Source organism: Alosa pseudoharengus, unplaced genomic scaffold, assembly GCF_046254945.1.
Source record: "Alosa pseudoharengus isolate Yale_2024_CS ecotype anadromous, Long Island Sound unplaced genomic scaffold, YU_APseudo_1.1 YU_APseudo_1.1_scf_23, whole genome shotgun sequence".
Lineage (NCBI taxonomy): Eukaryota > Metazoa > Chordata > Actinopteri > Clupeiformes > Clupeidae > Alosa > Alosa pseudoharengus.
The window spans coordinates 9,745,887-9,762,643 of record NW_027468685.1 but is presented as its reverse complement, the minus strand read 5'-3'; the positions used below and the strand labels follow the sequence as shown (position 1 = coordinate 9,762,643).

Below are 16,757 nucleotides of genomic sequence, written 5' to 3'. Positions count from 1 at the left end.
CATCAGCGCACCATTGGCAGTGCCAGCCATCCTCCTCTGTCTGTTGTTAAAGTTGTCAAAGTTAATTGTTATATTGTGCAAAGCCCGCCCCATAACGAATAAGCGGTTGTGATTGGTTTTCTGGATTGTTGGTGAGATTGGTTGGTTGTGATTGGTTTTCTGGATTGTTGGTGAGTCGGAAATGGGCTGGAATGGGAGCATTGCCAGACGATTCTACTGAGCAAATTCAAATACACTCACACAGGTCCATCTGGGTTCACCCAGACTCACCCAATATTATAGTAATATTTCATATTGCCCATACTGTATGTATCGAGAGCCATTTTTTTTTTTTTTTCAGATAAAGGCCAATGATACAACAATGCTTAATCTAGGTTTACATTGGTCTGCAGTGCATCGATATTCTGCTTGTCTCACAGTCCAAATGGAAATGTTGCATGGATAAATGGTGTATGACAACACATTTTATAAAGTTATGACAGATTAGGGGCCACGCATTGCACAACAGTCTTATCTGTGCGACACAGATAAAAAAAAAGTGTTTCAATCCGTTTCATCAGCCAGAAGAGTGTGTGCATGTGCAGGCTATGTGAGCATGCTCCAACTAGTTTACTTGTTTGTTTACTTGTTTGTGTGCATTTGTAAGGGTTCTGTTTGCTAACGTGTGCGTTAACGGTTTTGACGTACATAAGTTGTTGTTTTTTTGGCAGTGATTTGAAGCCATGTGAAGCCAACTCCCCCTTAACTGCAAACAACTTTTGGATATAACAATGTTTCACAAGATTATATTAGACAGGGTAAAGTTATGTCTGGAGGAATATACGGAACGCATGAATGGACTGTAACTATCGTGATCCTTCGCTTAAAGGAACGGCTAATAGAGTGCTCACTGTGTACATTATTCCTTTTTTCAGAATGACCTCAATGGACTGCAGTGGTTTAAAAGCTGAATGAGTGCTAATGGACAAACATTCCATCCTCATGGGATTATACGGCATGTGCGGAGATCCATTAACATCCGCCTCTACCACTAGCCCTACGTCCGCAAGGCCCTGAAATTTACACACGTGCACTCACATTAACACACACACACACACACACACACACACACACACACACACTCACATACAATCTCTCTCTCTCAAGAATACCATGACACAACGCAGCCCATATGAGCCAATATTCCCCTAGACAATCGCTCCAAAGCCATGCTTGAACACGATTGGTTGCCGCCATCAGAGGAAAATAACTGATTGGCTCTTTCCGGTACCAGAAGGAGGATTTTGTGATTGCAGTAGGGGGAAGTGTAGAGGATCTAACCTCAAACCACAGACTCTCACACGCTTGACCACTGGCTAACTCGTGAGGGGTGGAGTGAGTACTGCGTTGTCCCCTGGATAACCCTGCAACAAGCCAAGCCATCAGAGGACTCTGAGCCAGTGGGGGACATTTCTTTCTCTAACACAGATACACTCTCTCTCTCACTCTCACTCTATCTCTTTATCTCTCAAACACAGATGAAAACATACAAACACACATGCACAAACATGCAAACACAAGCACTCACACACACACAAATAGGTAGGAAGATTATAATGACCCTCTCACAGATGTACATATACAGCTCTCTCGCGCTCGCTCTCTCTCTCTGTGTCTGTCTCTCTCTCCTTCTCAGTCTGTTTCTCTCTCTTTTTTTCTCAGTCTGTCTCTCTCTATCTCTCTCTCTCTATCTGATGTTGAGCCTCAACCTAGACAATCAGCTTTTTGGTAGTTTAGCCTAGATTAGAATTTAATGTAATATTATTACAGAAATTATTCAAATGATTATACAACCCCAAATCAGAAAAAGTTGGGACATTGTGTAAAATGCAAATAAAAGCAGAATGTGATATTATACAAATCTCGTAAACCCATATTTAGTTGCAAAATGGAAATAGACTACATGTCAAATGTTGAATATTTCATGGAAAATATATGTTAATTTTTAATTTGATGCCAGCAACATGCTTCAACAAAAGTTGGGACGGTGGCATGTTTACCATTGTGTTGCTCCACTTCTTCATTTAACAACATCCTGTAAATGTTTAGGAATTGAAGAGACCAGTTGCTAGAGTTTTGAGAATGAAATGTTGTCTCATTCCTGCCTGATACAGGATTTCAGTTGCTCAACATGGGGTTTGGGGTATTCTTAATCATGATTTTCATTCCATGAAGCACATAATTTGACAGGTCTGGATTGCAGACAGTCCATTTTTAGCACCTAGACTCTTCTTCTATGGAGACATACTGTTTAAATATGTGCAGAATTCATTTTGGCATTGTTTTCTTGAAATATTCAATGTCTTCTCTGAAAAAGACATTGCCTGAATGGCAGCATATGTTGCTCAAAACATGCATCATTCAGAATTGATTGTGCCTTGCCAGATGTGCAAGATGCCCATGCCCATGCTGTAGGCACTAATGCACCTTCACACCATCATAGATGCTGGGTTTTGAACTAAGCACTAAAAAGTTGGATAGTTGGATAGACCCTCTCCTCTTTAGCCCGGAGGAGTCCATGGTTTCCAAAAATAATGGCAAATGTTGATCTCACCACAGGACTCTTTTCCACTTTATCTCAGTCCATTTTAAACCAACTCAGGGCCAGATAAGATGGTGGTATTTCTGTATCACCTCTATAGGGTAAAGTTTACAATAGCATTTGTGAATTGAGTATCGAACTGTGCTCATACACAATGGTTATCGGAGGGTTTCCTGAGCCCATACAATAATTTTTATCACAGAAACAGGTCTAGTTTTAATGCCGTGCCATCTGAGGTCCAAAAGACCACGGCTATCCAATGTTGTTTTTCAGCTCTGTCCCTTGTTTCCAAAGATTTCTCTGAATTCTCTGAATATTTTAATGTTATTATGTACTGTAGATGATGAACTCAAATACTTCGCAATTTCATGTTAAAGCAACTCCAAAGATTTTTTTTTTACCAAAATTTTCCAAAATTGTTTCAGTGGTTCATCAACTCGTAACAGGGTGAATGGCACTTCTGCATTCGCTTCGCGGCCCGGCTATAACCGCACTATATGTAAATTTGCCAGATTGGGTAGCGGATCTGTACTTCGATGGAATGAGACATAAGAAACTACAAATTTGACTTGCATCTGATCATCGTACTTTCATAAATCATGCAACATATTCTACCTTGTCTGTGGACATCATTATTTGCAAAGCGGTGCTGGATAAACAAATAGTGTGCGTGCGACAGAGGCAAAGTTCTTTGGTGTTGCTTTAAGAACACAGAGTGATGAGTACCTCTACATCTTTACTCCTAAGAAACTCTGCCTTTCTTGGATGCTCTTTTTCATACCCAATCATGTTACCACTAGTTACCCTAATTAGTTGAAAGAATTTTCATTTTGTTTTCTTTATAATTACACAACATTTCCAGCATTTTCTTGGCCTCGTCCCAACTTTTTTTAAACGTGTTGCTGGTATCAAATTCAAATGAAATAGCCATATATATCATTTTCAACAGTTGATATGATGTCTGCATCCTTTTTGTAGCTAAATATGAGTTAACGAGATTTGCAGATTATCACATTCTGTTTTTATTTGCATTTTACACAATGTCCCAACTTTTTCTGATTTGGGGTTGTACAAAAAATGCCATATTATCCTACTGAATGTCTGTTGAGAAGATTTGAGTACTCATTCTTGATACAGTATTAAGCAATCTGTAAGGAGCCAGAAACAAAAAGGATTTTCTAAGTGGTTCAAATAGTTATGAAAAACACCTACATTAACTGACATGTTTCTGGTCTCTAGAATCAGTTAATGGACCACAAAAATAGATCAATAAATTGTTTAAATACAATCAATAAAATAGTTCTTAATGGAAATGTATTTAATGCATGCCAATATATCTAACATAAACATTGTTTACATAAGAAGAGGGTATACCAAAATCCAAAGTATTTTCACGTTTTATTAAAAGCCTCTACATTGACTTTTTGAAGCAGTGATTTTGAAGGTGTGTTGCCTACTCATTAAAACAGGTTAATCTCTAGGAGTGATGCTTGACAGTCTGAATATGATTGCCAAAGATACTGTAGTTGAAATGTAGAATAAGATGTCTAAATCAGTTTTATTTATGACAAAACTTTACCATTCAAATATAGACTTACACATATCCACACAGTGTTCCAAACAGACCTAACCAGACAAGTGACTATGCGGCAATGCCCTTGCAGGGAAAAGCAAGAATTGGGAGACATAAAAAGCTAAAGCACAACTTCCTAGCTGACATCTTGTATACGCGAGTGCCTGGCATACCCGTGAAGCACAAAGACTTAAGCAGCTCAGGCCCACTGAATCATGCAGTCGCTACCATGCTACATCTCCCCCTCTGGAACTATGATGGCGTCCGAGCTTTGTCGTCTGCACTGGATAGCTTGCCGACCTAATGATGCAGCCATATGGGTGAATGTGTGTGTGTGTAGGTAGGTATGTGTGTGTGTGTATGTAGATGTTTGTGTATGTGTGTGTGTGTGTGTTATCAAGGAGTTTAGGGCCATGCCTTATTACAGAAGCAGCCTATTCATCTCAACCGTGACCTCCGTTGAGAAGGATTTCATTCAAGGACCATTTCTGCTGGATTTGAGCACTTTTGGACGTGGAAAACTAAAGTGTCATTCCCCCCGGCCTGCCTAATAGAACATATGGAAGAGCCATTTTCCTTGTTTCAGATGTTTTGCTTTATTTTATTATTTTTTTTCTTTTAAAGCGTGGGGACTTTTTGTTTTTAATAGGCAGACTTGGTTTGGTCTATTGTACAAACTCCTTCAAGCAGTAACTAACAAGAACTGTCATTACCAATCCTAACGCCTTGTCTTTGGGCTATCCTAGGACTGACGTGTGTTATTCCAGTGAGACATTTCCCCCATTTCCCGTCAGCCGATTTTCATTTCAGTCATGATTTTGGAGACGAGGACGCTGATCACATCCTGAGGAGTGTTTGAATCTCCTATATAAAATCTCATCTTTCCGATTGCATCAAACAACTGAGTAGGCTGCATAGTCTTGCTACATCTTGGCCTGCATTTGTACAAAAGTTTGTATCTACGATTTAATTTCTCTATTTGTTTTCATTTTTCTGTTTGTGTTTGTGTATGTATGTGTGTGGGTGTGCAAGTGAGGATGTGTGTGTGTGTACTTGTGTTATTGTATGGGAACACAGTATTTTGTACAATGATGATCCTTTTATGGAAAGAGGACTTCTACACAGATATATATATATATATATATATACATATGTGATATATTTACTAGGAATGCACCAATAACATAATAACTTTCGATGATTTGATACTATGTAATCCACATAAGTGTCTGCCTACTGGCTTATCTGGGTGACATCCCTAGCTATGCTTTTATATCATTATGATACACCATCACAAAAGGAATCTCTCAACATGCATATACAAATTCCTGTGTAAGAAAATGTACATCAATTATCGTTTTAACAGAACGGTTATCCTTATCTGCATGTTTGAATGTACAACCATAAGAACACCTCCACATTCACATATCCTTGCTCATTTATGTGCAGAAATTCAGTATAAATTGAAACTTACTTGCTTACATGTACTCCTCTCTCCCTCTGTAAACTGGCATGCAAAGCTGCTCTCTCACAAACCTGCCTCCTCATCTGCAAACGGCGCTTGGCATCAACAAAGATTAACATTTTTATTATGTCACAACACCATCAGGACTGTCAGTCTCCATTCAAATATAACAAGGAGTAGAAGTGCATTACTTATGTATGGGTTTTATTTAGATTTCCATGTTGTTTGACTGTGCTTGGGCCTGAGGAGGATTTGTGGGATGCGTTTGTGTTATCGTTTTAAATGTAATGGTAACACTTTACTTGACAGTATCGACATAAGAGTGACATGACATTGTCATGAACATATGACACTGTCATGACACATGAACCCTAAACCTAACCCTAACTTGTTATGACAAAAACCGAATGTCACTTAATACAATAAAAGCGTTATGTTTATGACGTTTATGACAGTGTCATGTCACTCTTATGTCGATACTGTCAAGTAAAGTTTAACCAATGTAATAGCCTCGTGGGGGCTTACTCTGTGTTACCAGCTGGTATTCTGTATGTGAATGGGGAAAAACCGCAGGCTCTGCAGACCACAGCCAGCATTTTTGCCCCAACATAATTACCCACTAGCAACCCCTCCCCCCCCCAGTGCGAGTGACTAACACGACCACTGAGATGTCAAGTGGATGAGTGGACAAACGTGTGATGATCGAAGGGAATGACTGACTGGAAATTGCATTTTCACGAAAAACTTAAATACAATTTAAATGACAATAATCAACCAATATCGACTAGCTGATGTATATAGCATCTGTGGTGAGTGAGTAATAAATGTTGATGAGTAATGAAATGTTTTCATTTCTATTTGATGGGGGACAATTTTGGTTTCAGCCAACCTTTTATGAATGACAGTGCTAAGGCCTCTGAAGTAACAATCAAACAAATGAAAACTGTAAATAGCCTTTTGAATATAGGGCATCCTCACTCCCAACAACAACAACAAATAATCAGAAGTTTAAAAATGATGACAACCTGTCAAAACATACCCTCAGAGAAAATATTTGTTATAACTTTTTCTCAGTTGCTAATAAATTTATGCATATAAATGTATGATGATGTATGATTGGAGACTTTGTTTATTTATATATTTGTGCAGCTCTTTCATTGCATTCAGCATTATTTATGATACTCTAGATGTTCTATGGAGTGGATAATTCAACTTAACATTAGATGGTTTCTCTTCTTCTTCTCCTGAGTTGATATGGCTTTCCGGACAGACTAAAGCGCTGCCGACACCGGGGCCAACATAAGTGCAGTGCAGCACCATCATGTTGTCTAAGTAATCGAGTGTTGAAAGCAGAGTGCACTGCATTCATGCAGGCTCCGGTGTCTGACTGCTAGCTGCTCTCTTTGGCTTTCTGTCTTAAATCAACACTATGTAGTTTTTTTAACCTCCCACAGGGACAGAGCTTTAAGTTGAACATTGGCGGAGGGCTGTCACTTCATGATGATATGATTATTGACAGAGTTGCATTGGTCATTTGGGGGGGTCTTAACCCAACGCCCCACCACCCTCCCAGTACATTGAAAATTGACAAGAAAGGCATATGCATACCAATTCTTACATTATGTTGCTTTAAGATCAGTTGTGCAGGGTGGTGCACTAAAGGAAGCCCTTCTCTGCCTTGTACAGTAGGTTGTTTCCCATTCTACTGCCCTATTCTAATGCCCTGCTGTAGGCCCAGGGACCTACCCTTCAGCCAGCCATGACTAAGCCATAAACATCTCACTCTGTCCCTCTAAAGTGTCTTATGAATGTGGTGTGTGTGTGTGTGTGTATTTTAAAAATCATACATATATGTATATATCTTTATGTGAGAGATTGAATATATAAATAATGTTGACAACTTATTATAAAGATTTGCTTTAAATGTTTATCATAATGGTAATACAAATATTTATGTATGTATACACATTACAATTATATTGATTTGATTGATTATTTGATGGTTGATTATGTATTGATTTTTTTCCGTTTGTGAACATGAATAAATGTACATTTTACAGAGGGAATGTAAATAAACTGATCCAATCATCTATGGGAATACTATAGCATGAATTACACTAATCAAAAAACAGTTTGAGTTTATAGAGAATACATAATGATTTGTCTCCTACACAGTGGTTATTCCTATATAATTTCCATTATTACATACAGTGCATGCATTATATGCACTTTTCTACACTCGCGTTATAATGTCCAGAGTTCTTTGTTTTTTATGTATACAGTTTGTGTGTGTGTATATATATATATAAACCTGTACCAACGGGGAAGACTGAAACCCGTGATATGAATAACTGATTCAGATCGCTCCCTTGTGCAGGACTTGCTGAAATCTGCTGACGTGCAGCAGATAAATCTCCATATTTCCACAGGCTAAATCTCAATCTGCCTTTCCTTCTGGGGCTGTGCCAGCGCTGGCGCGCAGTCCACGGGATTTGCTGTCTGTGCATTAATCTGCACTGCAGAGGGAGTGGAGACCAGAGGGGATGAGACAAGGAGGGGAGAGGGCGGGGGGGTAGGGGGGGGGGGGGTAGTGTGGGTTTTTTTCACAGAGGAAAATGGGCAACATTCCATTTCCATCATAAAATAGACAACACCATGTCATTATTTGTTATAACAATTCCCGTTTACTTATACAGGGCTATAACAGCTTGATGTAATCATTGCAGTAGCAAAGTAAAGCATGTAGCGTGACATGGTTGTTCTGTAGTGTTATGATTCTCTTTTCACAAATAGGATATGTTAGAAAGGGCATATGATTAGGATATGTTAGAAAGGCATCGTGAGATGAGTGAGGACAAGCCTGAGGCTTTAGGAAGTTCTTCCACTATTACATTTGTGTTATTTTTGCACCACCCACATCGACCTGCTGCAACTTCTACATGCACTTTGTTTATCCATTTTTACACGCACACAGAATTTTGGTTCTGAGCCAATGTGGGAGGGGTGGCCTGATAAGAGTTGTGATTGGGCCAGCCTAGTGTCAGTGTGTAGAAAATTAACCAATGGGAGGCTGACTATCCTTGCTTTTAGGTTGTTGTTTTAAAAAAAAAAAAATAATAACAATTACATTTTTTTTAATTCAAGTATATCGGCCCCAAGGTACATTGGCCAACCGGGACAATGCCCGGTATATAAGATGGCCAGTCTGCCTCCGTGCATAACATGCCCATGTTTGGAGTGGGTCATCCATTTCAAAGGCCTTCAGCTAGGCTAGAGGCCTAGTTGTTGTTGTGAAAACCAGACATATGCCATTGCTTCACTCAACCCTGCACCTCAATACAACCCTGTTTGGATCAGGGTCAGAGACAACTATGCTTTCAAGCCTCACATGGACCTCTTCCGACTTCAGTGGCAAAGGTTAAAGTTGCCACTCACACAAGAAGTTACACACCAAAAAAAGAGCTAGTGAAGACAAGCACTCACAATACATATACACACACACGCACGTATGTAAGCACGCATGCACGCACACACACACACACAACCCTGGTAATAACTTAGTAACAACCAACTATGACCTGACATGCAGGTTATGAGATGCTTATGAGATGGGTACAGACTACTACGATTTTCGATGACCGAACGTGATATGTTTGAAGTAGCCCTGGATTTCCCTTCTAATGTAGGAATCAGGCCAAATTGGGAGGTGGCCGCTGGAGCTTGATATTAAAGACCCACTCCGCCCCTGCACGCACACACACACACACACACACACACACCAACACACACACACATAAACCACTGACTGATCCCTTCTTTAAAGTCATCAGCAAGATTAAGCTCAGAAAGCCTAAAGAATCTCCCAGGTAGAAACAGCTTTTGTTTGTGTCAAATGTGCACACTGTCTCTCCATTTGTATAATAATCCTTAACTGTAAACAACCTAAGCTCTCTTGATGTACTGTAGTTTATGCAAATAGAACGGCATTCCAACACCACCAGTTATGCACTATACAGTACATTACTGAGTAACTAATGCATTGGAGGTCATTAAGGTCAAATAGTCAGACAGCCACTATCACTATCATAAACACCATTATCAGTTATAGTAATGGCTTTTGTTACAATCTCCATGTGAATGAATGGACACATGTGGCCAAAGTCCAGTCTCAGGTACTGTATGTTAACTTTTTTTGTTTATAGTACTGAGCACAAGCATAGCACAATCCATAAAATCTGTAGCACCGACCGGTATGTAGTTTCAAATACCTCATGCTGTAGGCTACACTCTACAAAAACATATTTTTTAATTAGGTGTCTATCTGATTGTTTTGTAGCATATATGTACATATATGTACAGCCCTGCAGTCTAGAGTGATAATCTGTCTATTTGATATGTATGTATGTGGTTTAATAGTTAAGCCCCCCTCTTAAAGGAGAAGGGTGTGTTTGTTTATTTATTTATTTTTTTATCTTCGTAACGGCTCCATTATCAAAAGAGGATTTGGTTAAAAGCTGTGGGTTGGCAATGATGTGCAGCCAAAGCAATCACACAGAATGTTCATCTCGCCATAGCAACAGGACCCCCGTCCGGACACCGGCCTAATCTGGCTCCGCACCAGAGCCAGATCTTCTCCAGAAACGGCTGTAATCTGGGACGTCGTTGGTGCATTTGCGGATGCTGGTAGTTCAGTCACTCTGCAATGCAAAGAGGCAATAGGTCCAATAGATCCATTAAACCAACAGTGATAGAGGACTCTTAAGGTATAGAAATACACTGTATATATATGCATATTTTTTTTATGTTCTTTTTTTTCTTTATCGCATTGGAGGGGTTTTTTGCTATAAAACAATTGGGTTAAATTTTAAGGTAGTTTTTGAAGAACACCACCCGATTATATTCTACCTTTAACCTTCAGCATGATCACAAAGATCAACTGGCGCTACTCACAGTATTAAATGAACTTCATGTCTTTATTTATTATCATGTTTTAAAAAAAGAAGTAATAAAAAAGTCAACAATAAATTAGGATTCATACAGAACATTAATAATACAACAGCTAAAACACATTTATTACTCTTTTTGAATAATTTAAAACAGTAAATCAATTTATTATTGTTTCCCATTAGAAAAAAAACAACTGTTTGAGATGGCAGATGTTATGAAACATATAAAGGAATAGTTCTGTATCCAGCAAGCAGGAACCGTGTTATGATGCATTCTTCACTCATTCAGTAACATTGCTAACATGCAGTTACATAATGCATTGACTGCCGTTTGCTATCAAAATGTTTAAAAGTTCTTGTCAGAAAATAAAACAAGATGTTTTTGTTGAATGCCATTGCAAATCAAACAGTTGGCAGTTCACCTGTGTATTTTATATATTGATGTTAGTCATCTGATTGTTGACTGTTTTTCTTAAAGAAAAAATGTAGGCTATAAGGATAATTGTACATTAACCATTCTTTTGTCCCTGCATCTTCCCAATAACGGAGGATATGATGACATGAAGTGTTTGTTTGCGCCCCTTTCTTGCATCCTATTATTTTTCATATATTTCACTGTCAGAGAAGCTGATATCCAATACACTGCTTACTTATATTTAAGGTTTATTGTGGTTGGTACTAGTGAGATATGACTCTTATATAAAACTCTATTGTTTTGTGGGATAATATCACATATCATCAATTCAGGTCTGCAATTTCATATGGTCTGACAAACAGAAATACCTACACTCTAAGGACTTCAGGCAGGCAGCTGGTGAGAATTAGCCTCTCTCTTCCTCTCTCTTGCTATCACACACATACAGACACACACACACACACACACAAATTTCCCAGAATGCTAAGATGATGGCTTTTGAAAACCTTTGATTAAATCCTTCCAGCACTATCAGAATGTCAGTCCAGTCAAAGGATAAAGGACAGTGGAGGTTACAGGATTTGTTTAGCAGAATGAGATCGACACCGCCGGGGCCAAAAGGGCAGATTTAACAGAACATCCTCTCACAGAGTAGCAAGGTTGATTTAGCCTCAGGTAATTTGTCATAGTCCACAGAGAGCAGACTGTGAAACCTCTGGAGCTTTACAATAATTCGTTGTATATTTTGTGTGATGATGGATCTTTCAAATGTGTGGATATGTTTAGTGATATATAGGCATGCCAAGGCTAATGATGAAGTCTTGACTAATGGTTGTGTGATGTGTCACATGTGTGGTGTTTAAGCCTGTTGTGTCACATGTGTGGTGTTTAAGCCTGTAGAAGTGAAAGGTAACATGAGCAAAAGCATGCATTACATATATATTTAAGTTCAGCTCCAGTTTATGAAAAAAACATGAACTTGCCGAATAGAGTAATATGTTGCAGAATTACCCAGTGTGATTACTGATTACACATCAATAGCTGAACAAAATTAAATGTTCTGTGTTTAGAGAAAGAGAACCATTTTGATCCAAATGAAAATGTTATCCTGGAAGGTATAAGCGTATATCATTGGACAATCAGTGGACAATACAATCTAAATGAACACAGAGTTTATTTTGTATTGCTGCAGCTGTCTGTCAACAAGCTCAAGAATCTCAAGAAGCTCAAGAAAAGCTTCTCAATTCCCTCCACGTGATTTGAAAAGGGAAATGTTTTTTTTTTCCCTGTTGAGACTATTTTTGTCACAACAAACCATGTACACGTGACTTCATTCAAAAAAACGTGAATGACACTTCCAGTCCTGTTTTGAGATGAGCGGTTCCATACATAAAAGTCCTAGGATCTAAATCCAATCTTTAATCTCATCACCCAGTGGCTGTGGAAGTGCATGTCTGCCATAATAAAAAACGCACTGGGCAAAACAAACAGACGCTAAACCCCATTGAGAGCTCCGACTGTGGCACAGTTTCCTCCAATGGGATCTCAGACTGCTTGGGTCACGTGATCACCAAGGCATTTATTATCCTCCCCATGATCAGAGACATATCAGGGGTTTTCCGAACAACAGAGGTTTTTTTCTCACTCAGAGCTGAGCCTTTAACTCATTTGGAGAGCGAGGCAGACATATGTAGAGCCCTCCAGCTTAACTCATGGACATGCAGTATGGACTCTTAAGCTCATGACCAGCGCTATGAATGAATGTTATGGTCTCCTGTGGTCCATGGATGCTTTATGGAAACCACTGGCCAGTGCATTGCCACACACACACACTATCTCTTTTGAAAGGTAAAGGTGACTGGTGTTTAGGTATTTAGCAGACGCTTTTACCCAAAGCAACATGGATTCGCAATGGTGGGTTTGGGTATCAAACCCAGGCCAACCGATTGCCAGGTGGCGACACTACCACCCGAGCTTTTTATGTTTCTGATCGATGTCTGATCATATTCATCTTCCTCTCCAAAAGAACCAACTGGGACGTTCTCGTTCTCGTCCTCTTTCCCGCCTTGTCAGACATGCCCAGTGCAGAATCAGCATCAGAATGATCCCCTCAGATGAGCTTCATAGTGAACTTGCTGGGTTCTGCACCTCCACCGCCACCACCGCCACCCCCCGAGGAGCGCGGCACAAAGTCGATGGTGGCGGTGTGCTTGATCTGGCCCTTGCTCTGACTCCAGAAGAGCATGAACACGAAGCAGATGGCCACGGAGCTGAGAAACGACAGGAAGCCCATGGTCACGGCGATCACCAGCGTCTTGGCGTCGAACGGGTATGGTTTGGTCTGCTGCGACGAGCCATTGACAGCGGTCGGTGCCGTCACCAGGCTCCATCCATCCAGGAAGTACGAGGCGGAGCGGTTGCGACCGGAGGACGGGAAGCCACGGACACGCAAGCTCACGGGAAAGGTGTCGTTTCCGGCCGCGTTCGACGCCACGCACAGGTAAGTGCCGCTGTCATGCACCTGGGCATATCGCACCTCCAGAGAACCATCGGGGAGAATGCGTATCCGACCCGTCGGGGAGAGCTTGGTGTGTTTGGGGCTGAGCCAGGAGATGGAGGGGATGGGGTCTCCATCCGCCTTGCAGAGTAATGGCACGGTGTGTCCCTCCTCCACTCTCACCTCCTGCGGCTTACGGCTCAAGATCCGAGGCGGCCGGCACGTGAAGAGTCCAGGCATCTCGGACTCCGTGAAGTCCTGGAAGGACCTTCCTTGCACCTGGATGGGCGCGTTGCAGGTCGGCGGGTTGGCGTCGAAGTCCAAGCGCAGCCGGCGACGCATCACCCACAGCAGACGGCAGTCGCACGCCAACGGGTTCTCGTCCAGCCTCAGGACCTCGAGGTTGCCCACCGAATGGAAGGCCCCCTCCTCGAGCGTCACAAGCTGATTGGAGGAGATGTTTAGGAGGCGGAGATAAGCGAGGCCATGGAAAGCCAGCAGCTCGACCTGAAGCAGACTGCCCCCAACCAGGTGCAGCTCCTGCAGCCTCAACAGGTCACCCAGTAGTTTACCTTGAATGGAGGTAATGGGGTTGTATGAAAGGTCTAGGTAGCGAAGGTAGACCAGGTGATGGAGGGCGGCATAGGGAAACGTACTTAGATTACAGTGACTCAATGTTAGAGAGGTCAGGTTCAGGCCAAAAAGGCTATTCCCTGCCAAGGACTCCAACCAGGGGCAGTGGGACACCTCGAGTTCCCTCAGGCGCCCCAGGCGCCGGAAGGAGTTGTTGGGCAAGGCAGTGATGCCCAGGCGTTTGAGCCGCAGCCTGACCAGGCCACTCAGCTGCGAGAGTGCGTCCGTGGGGATGGCGGTCAGGTTGCAGCGGTCGATGTTGAGCTCCTGGAGATTGGCCAGCCCAACGAAGGCGCGCTGGGAGATGAAGACCAGGTCGTTCTCGCTGGCCTCCATCTGCTGTAGGTGCGCCAGCTCGCGGAAGGTGTAGTCCAGGAAGACGAGGATCTCGTTCTCGCTGATGTCCAGCAGCCGCAGGCTGGGCAGCCCGGAGAAGACCCCCACGGTGATGATCTTTAGCCGGTTGCGGAACATCCGCAGCGTGAGCAGGTTCTGGAGCCCCAGGAACGCCTCCACCTCGATCATGGTCAGGATGTTGTCGCTCAGGTCCAGCTCCCGCAGCTGCCCGAGCCCTGAGAACTGCCGGCGGCCGACGGCCTTGAGGCGGTTATGCGAGAGGTCGAGCCGTTGCGAGTCTCCGGAGATTCCCTCGGGCACGGACGCTAGGTGGCGCCACGAGCAGTTGACCATCAGCACCTCGGAGTAGCAATCGCAGCGCAGGGGGCAGGGCCACAGGGAGTCGGCTACTGACACTAGCCCCACTGCCCACAGGATGAGGCCTCTCCAGCACACCGCCCACCAGAAAGCAACCTCCACACACATCTGGGGACCTGCCTGTAGGGGGCAGAGCAGAGTAATATCAGTGTATCAGTCAGGGCTTCAAACCAGAATATGTTTTCATTTGGTTCGTTACAAGCAGAATCAGTATTTTAACATTTCTGGTTTTGCGTTCCACCTTAAAATTACTGTTCCCGAACCGGTTAGAACCAAATAAAAAAAAAAACGGTTAATAACGTTCCATGTAGGGCTATGTGACATGACAATTTTCGGATAGCATACAAATGTCTAGCCTGCTAATAGGCCTAGATATTTTACTCAATATTCTTTGCTGATGTCACATTGGAGTATCCAATCTGTCCTTGTAAACTCATCCATTTTATGCATTTAGCCTTTTTCTGTATACAGAAATGAAGACATTGGTTGTTTATGCAAGGTTGATTATTGTCAAACAACAACAAAAATGTTTAGGGCTACTAAACAGCCTACAATAGCTTAATAGAGCATGGAGCTAGCTAACAGTTTTCAAGATAGTTCTAGTTTACATGATAGACTCAAACATTAATTAAGTTGATATCTAAGACCAAGGTACACAGCACAATATTTACCTCCTCTGGTTGAAAATAGGGAGACACATTTCACTTTAAGGTTAAAGGAGAAAGCCGGTGATTTTTCACCATTTCTCAAGGTCACCGAGAAGGCCTACTGTCGGTATGAAAAAATTACGAAAACAATCTGTTTTACCTAGCTTTACCTAGCTCTGCCCCCAGAGTGTAGCACTGTAGCTGCCTGGAAGCTCTAACTGTTGGCTGCAGCAACTCAAGCTAGTTCCGTAGATTAGAGACAGTTCACAGTTTACTGCCTGCAGCCAGTAAGTCCACCATTTAGACATGCAAACTCTACACCAGTTATGAAGCAGAAAATATTTTAATCGTTATAATAAAAAACAAAAAAATAACATTATTAACCGGTTACCATTATTTCAAATACATGTTTCTGTTCCAGAACATTGAAAAAAGTAAAGTTTATGCTTTCGTTTTTGTTCCTAGCAATCTATAAATTGTTTCTGGTTTTCGTTTTCGTCCCATGAACCGGTTCAAAGCCTTGGTCAGAGAACAGTAATATCAGTGTATCAGAGTACACATAATATCAGTGTATCACAAATAGAAAGCCACAACTTGACATGCTTTACCATAAAGTGCAAAGTCTAAAGTCTACCTAAAGGTAAAATTTTAAGCATCGGGGGGAGGGGGGGGGGGGGGGGGGCATGCGATAGCTTTAGTTCATGCACGACACACTTTGCTTGTTGACTGACTTTGCTCTTCGCCCATCATTCAAATTAGCACCCAATAATTCTTAATACTTTAAACTGAAAGCACTTTAACACCCATCTGAAATATTAGTCTCTTAATATTTCAAATAGGCTTTGAAAGCACTCTCACTTTTTGAAACATAGTCACAGTGTTTAGGTCTTATGTCAGGGTCTTGAAAGTGTCAAATTTCAATTTTCAGTTTCTTTCAAACCTTGCTAGGCTCCTAACCACTACTGTCTCCTTTAAGTAGGCCTAAAAGCACTTCATAACACTAGTTTGGAATGGATGGGCTGACATTTCTGAAGGAACTGGGGTTTCATCTGAGCTGAGAGACCCCATGGACAAAGCATTAAAGGCGAGCAATCCCGCATAGCATGAGAAACTCCGGAGACAACGAGCACACCATTATCCCACGTACTGAGTGTCAACAGTCTGGCTTGCTACTTAGCACAATTGTTAAAGCAGGAGGCAAAGCCAGTGGGTGAAATGTCACAAACAAGCGGTGGGCTTAGAAAAAACAATAGTGATGTCTTTATCCTCTAACCCTGAACATTTCT

The 16,757-nt window shown here is 41.7% G+C and overlaps 2 protein-coding genes across 2 annotated transcripts in view; both read right to left on the bottom strand.

Moving 5' to 3' along the window:
* The window catches only part of LOC143140458 (ras-related protein Rab-25-like), a 230,825-nt gene that overhangs the window by 116,644 nt on the left and 97,424 nt on the right, over positions 1 to 16,757 (bottom strand). The window lies entirely within an intron of this gene.
* On the bottom strand, positions 13,091 to 14,842 carry lingo4a (leucine rich repeat and Ig domain containing 4a). Its single transcript, XM_076301367.1, has one exon. The coding sequence runs from the start codon at positions 14,798 to 14,800 to the stop codon at positions 13,091 to 13,093; it is 1,710 nt and encodes a 569-aa protein (XP_076157482.1). The 5' UTR covers positions 14,801 to 14,842.

Bases quoted from the DNA above. Each gene is read 5' to 3' on its own strand.
- lingo4a (XM_076301367.1), bottom strand. From the start codon at position 14,800: ATGGTCAACTGCTCGTGGCGCCACCTAGCGTCCGTGCCCGAGGGAATC.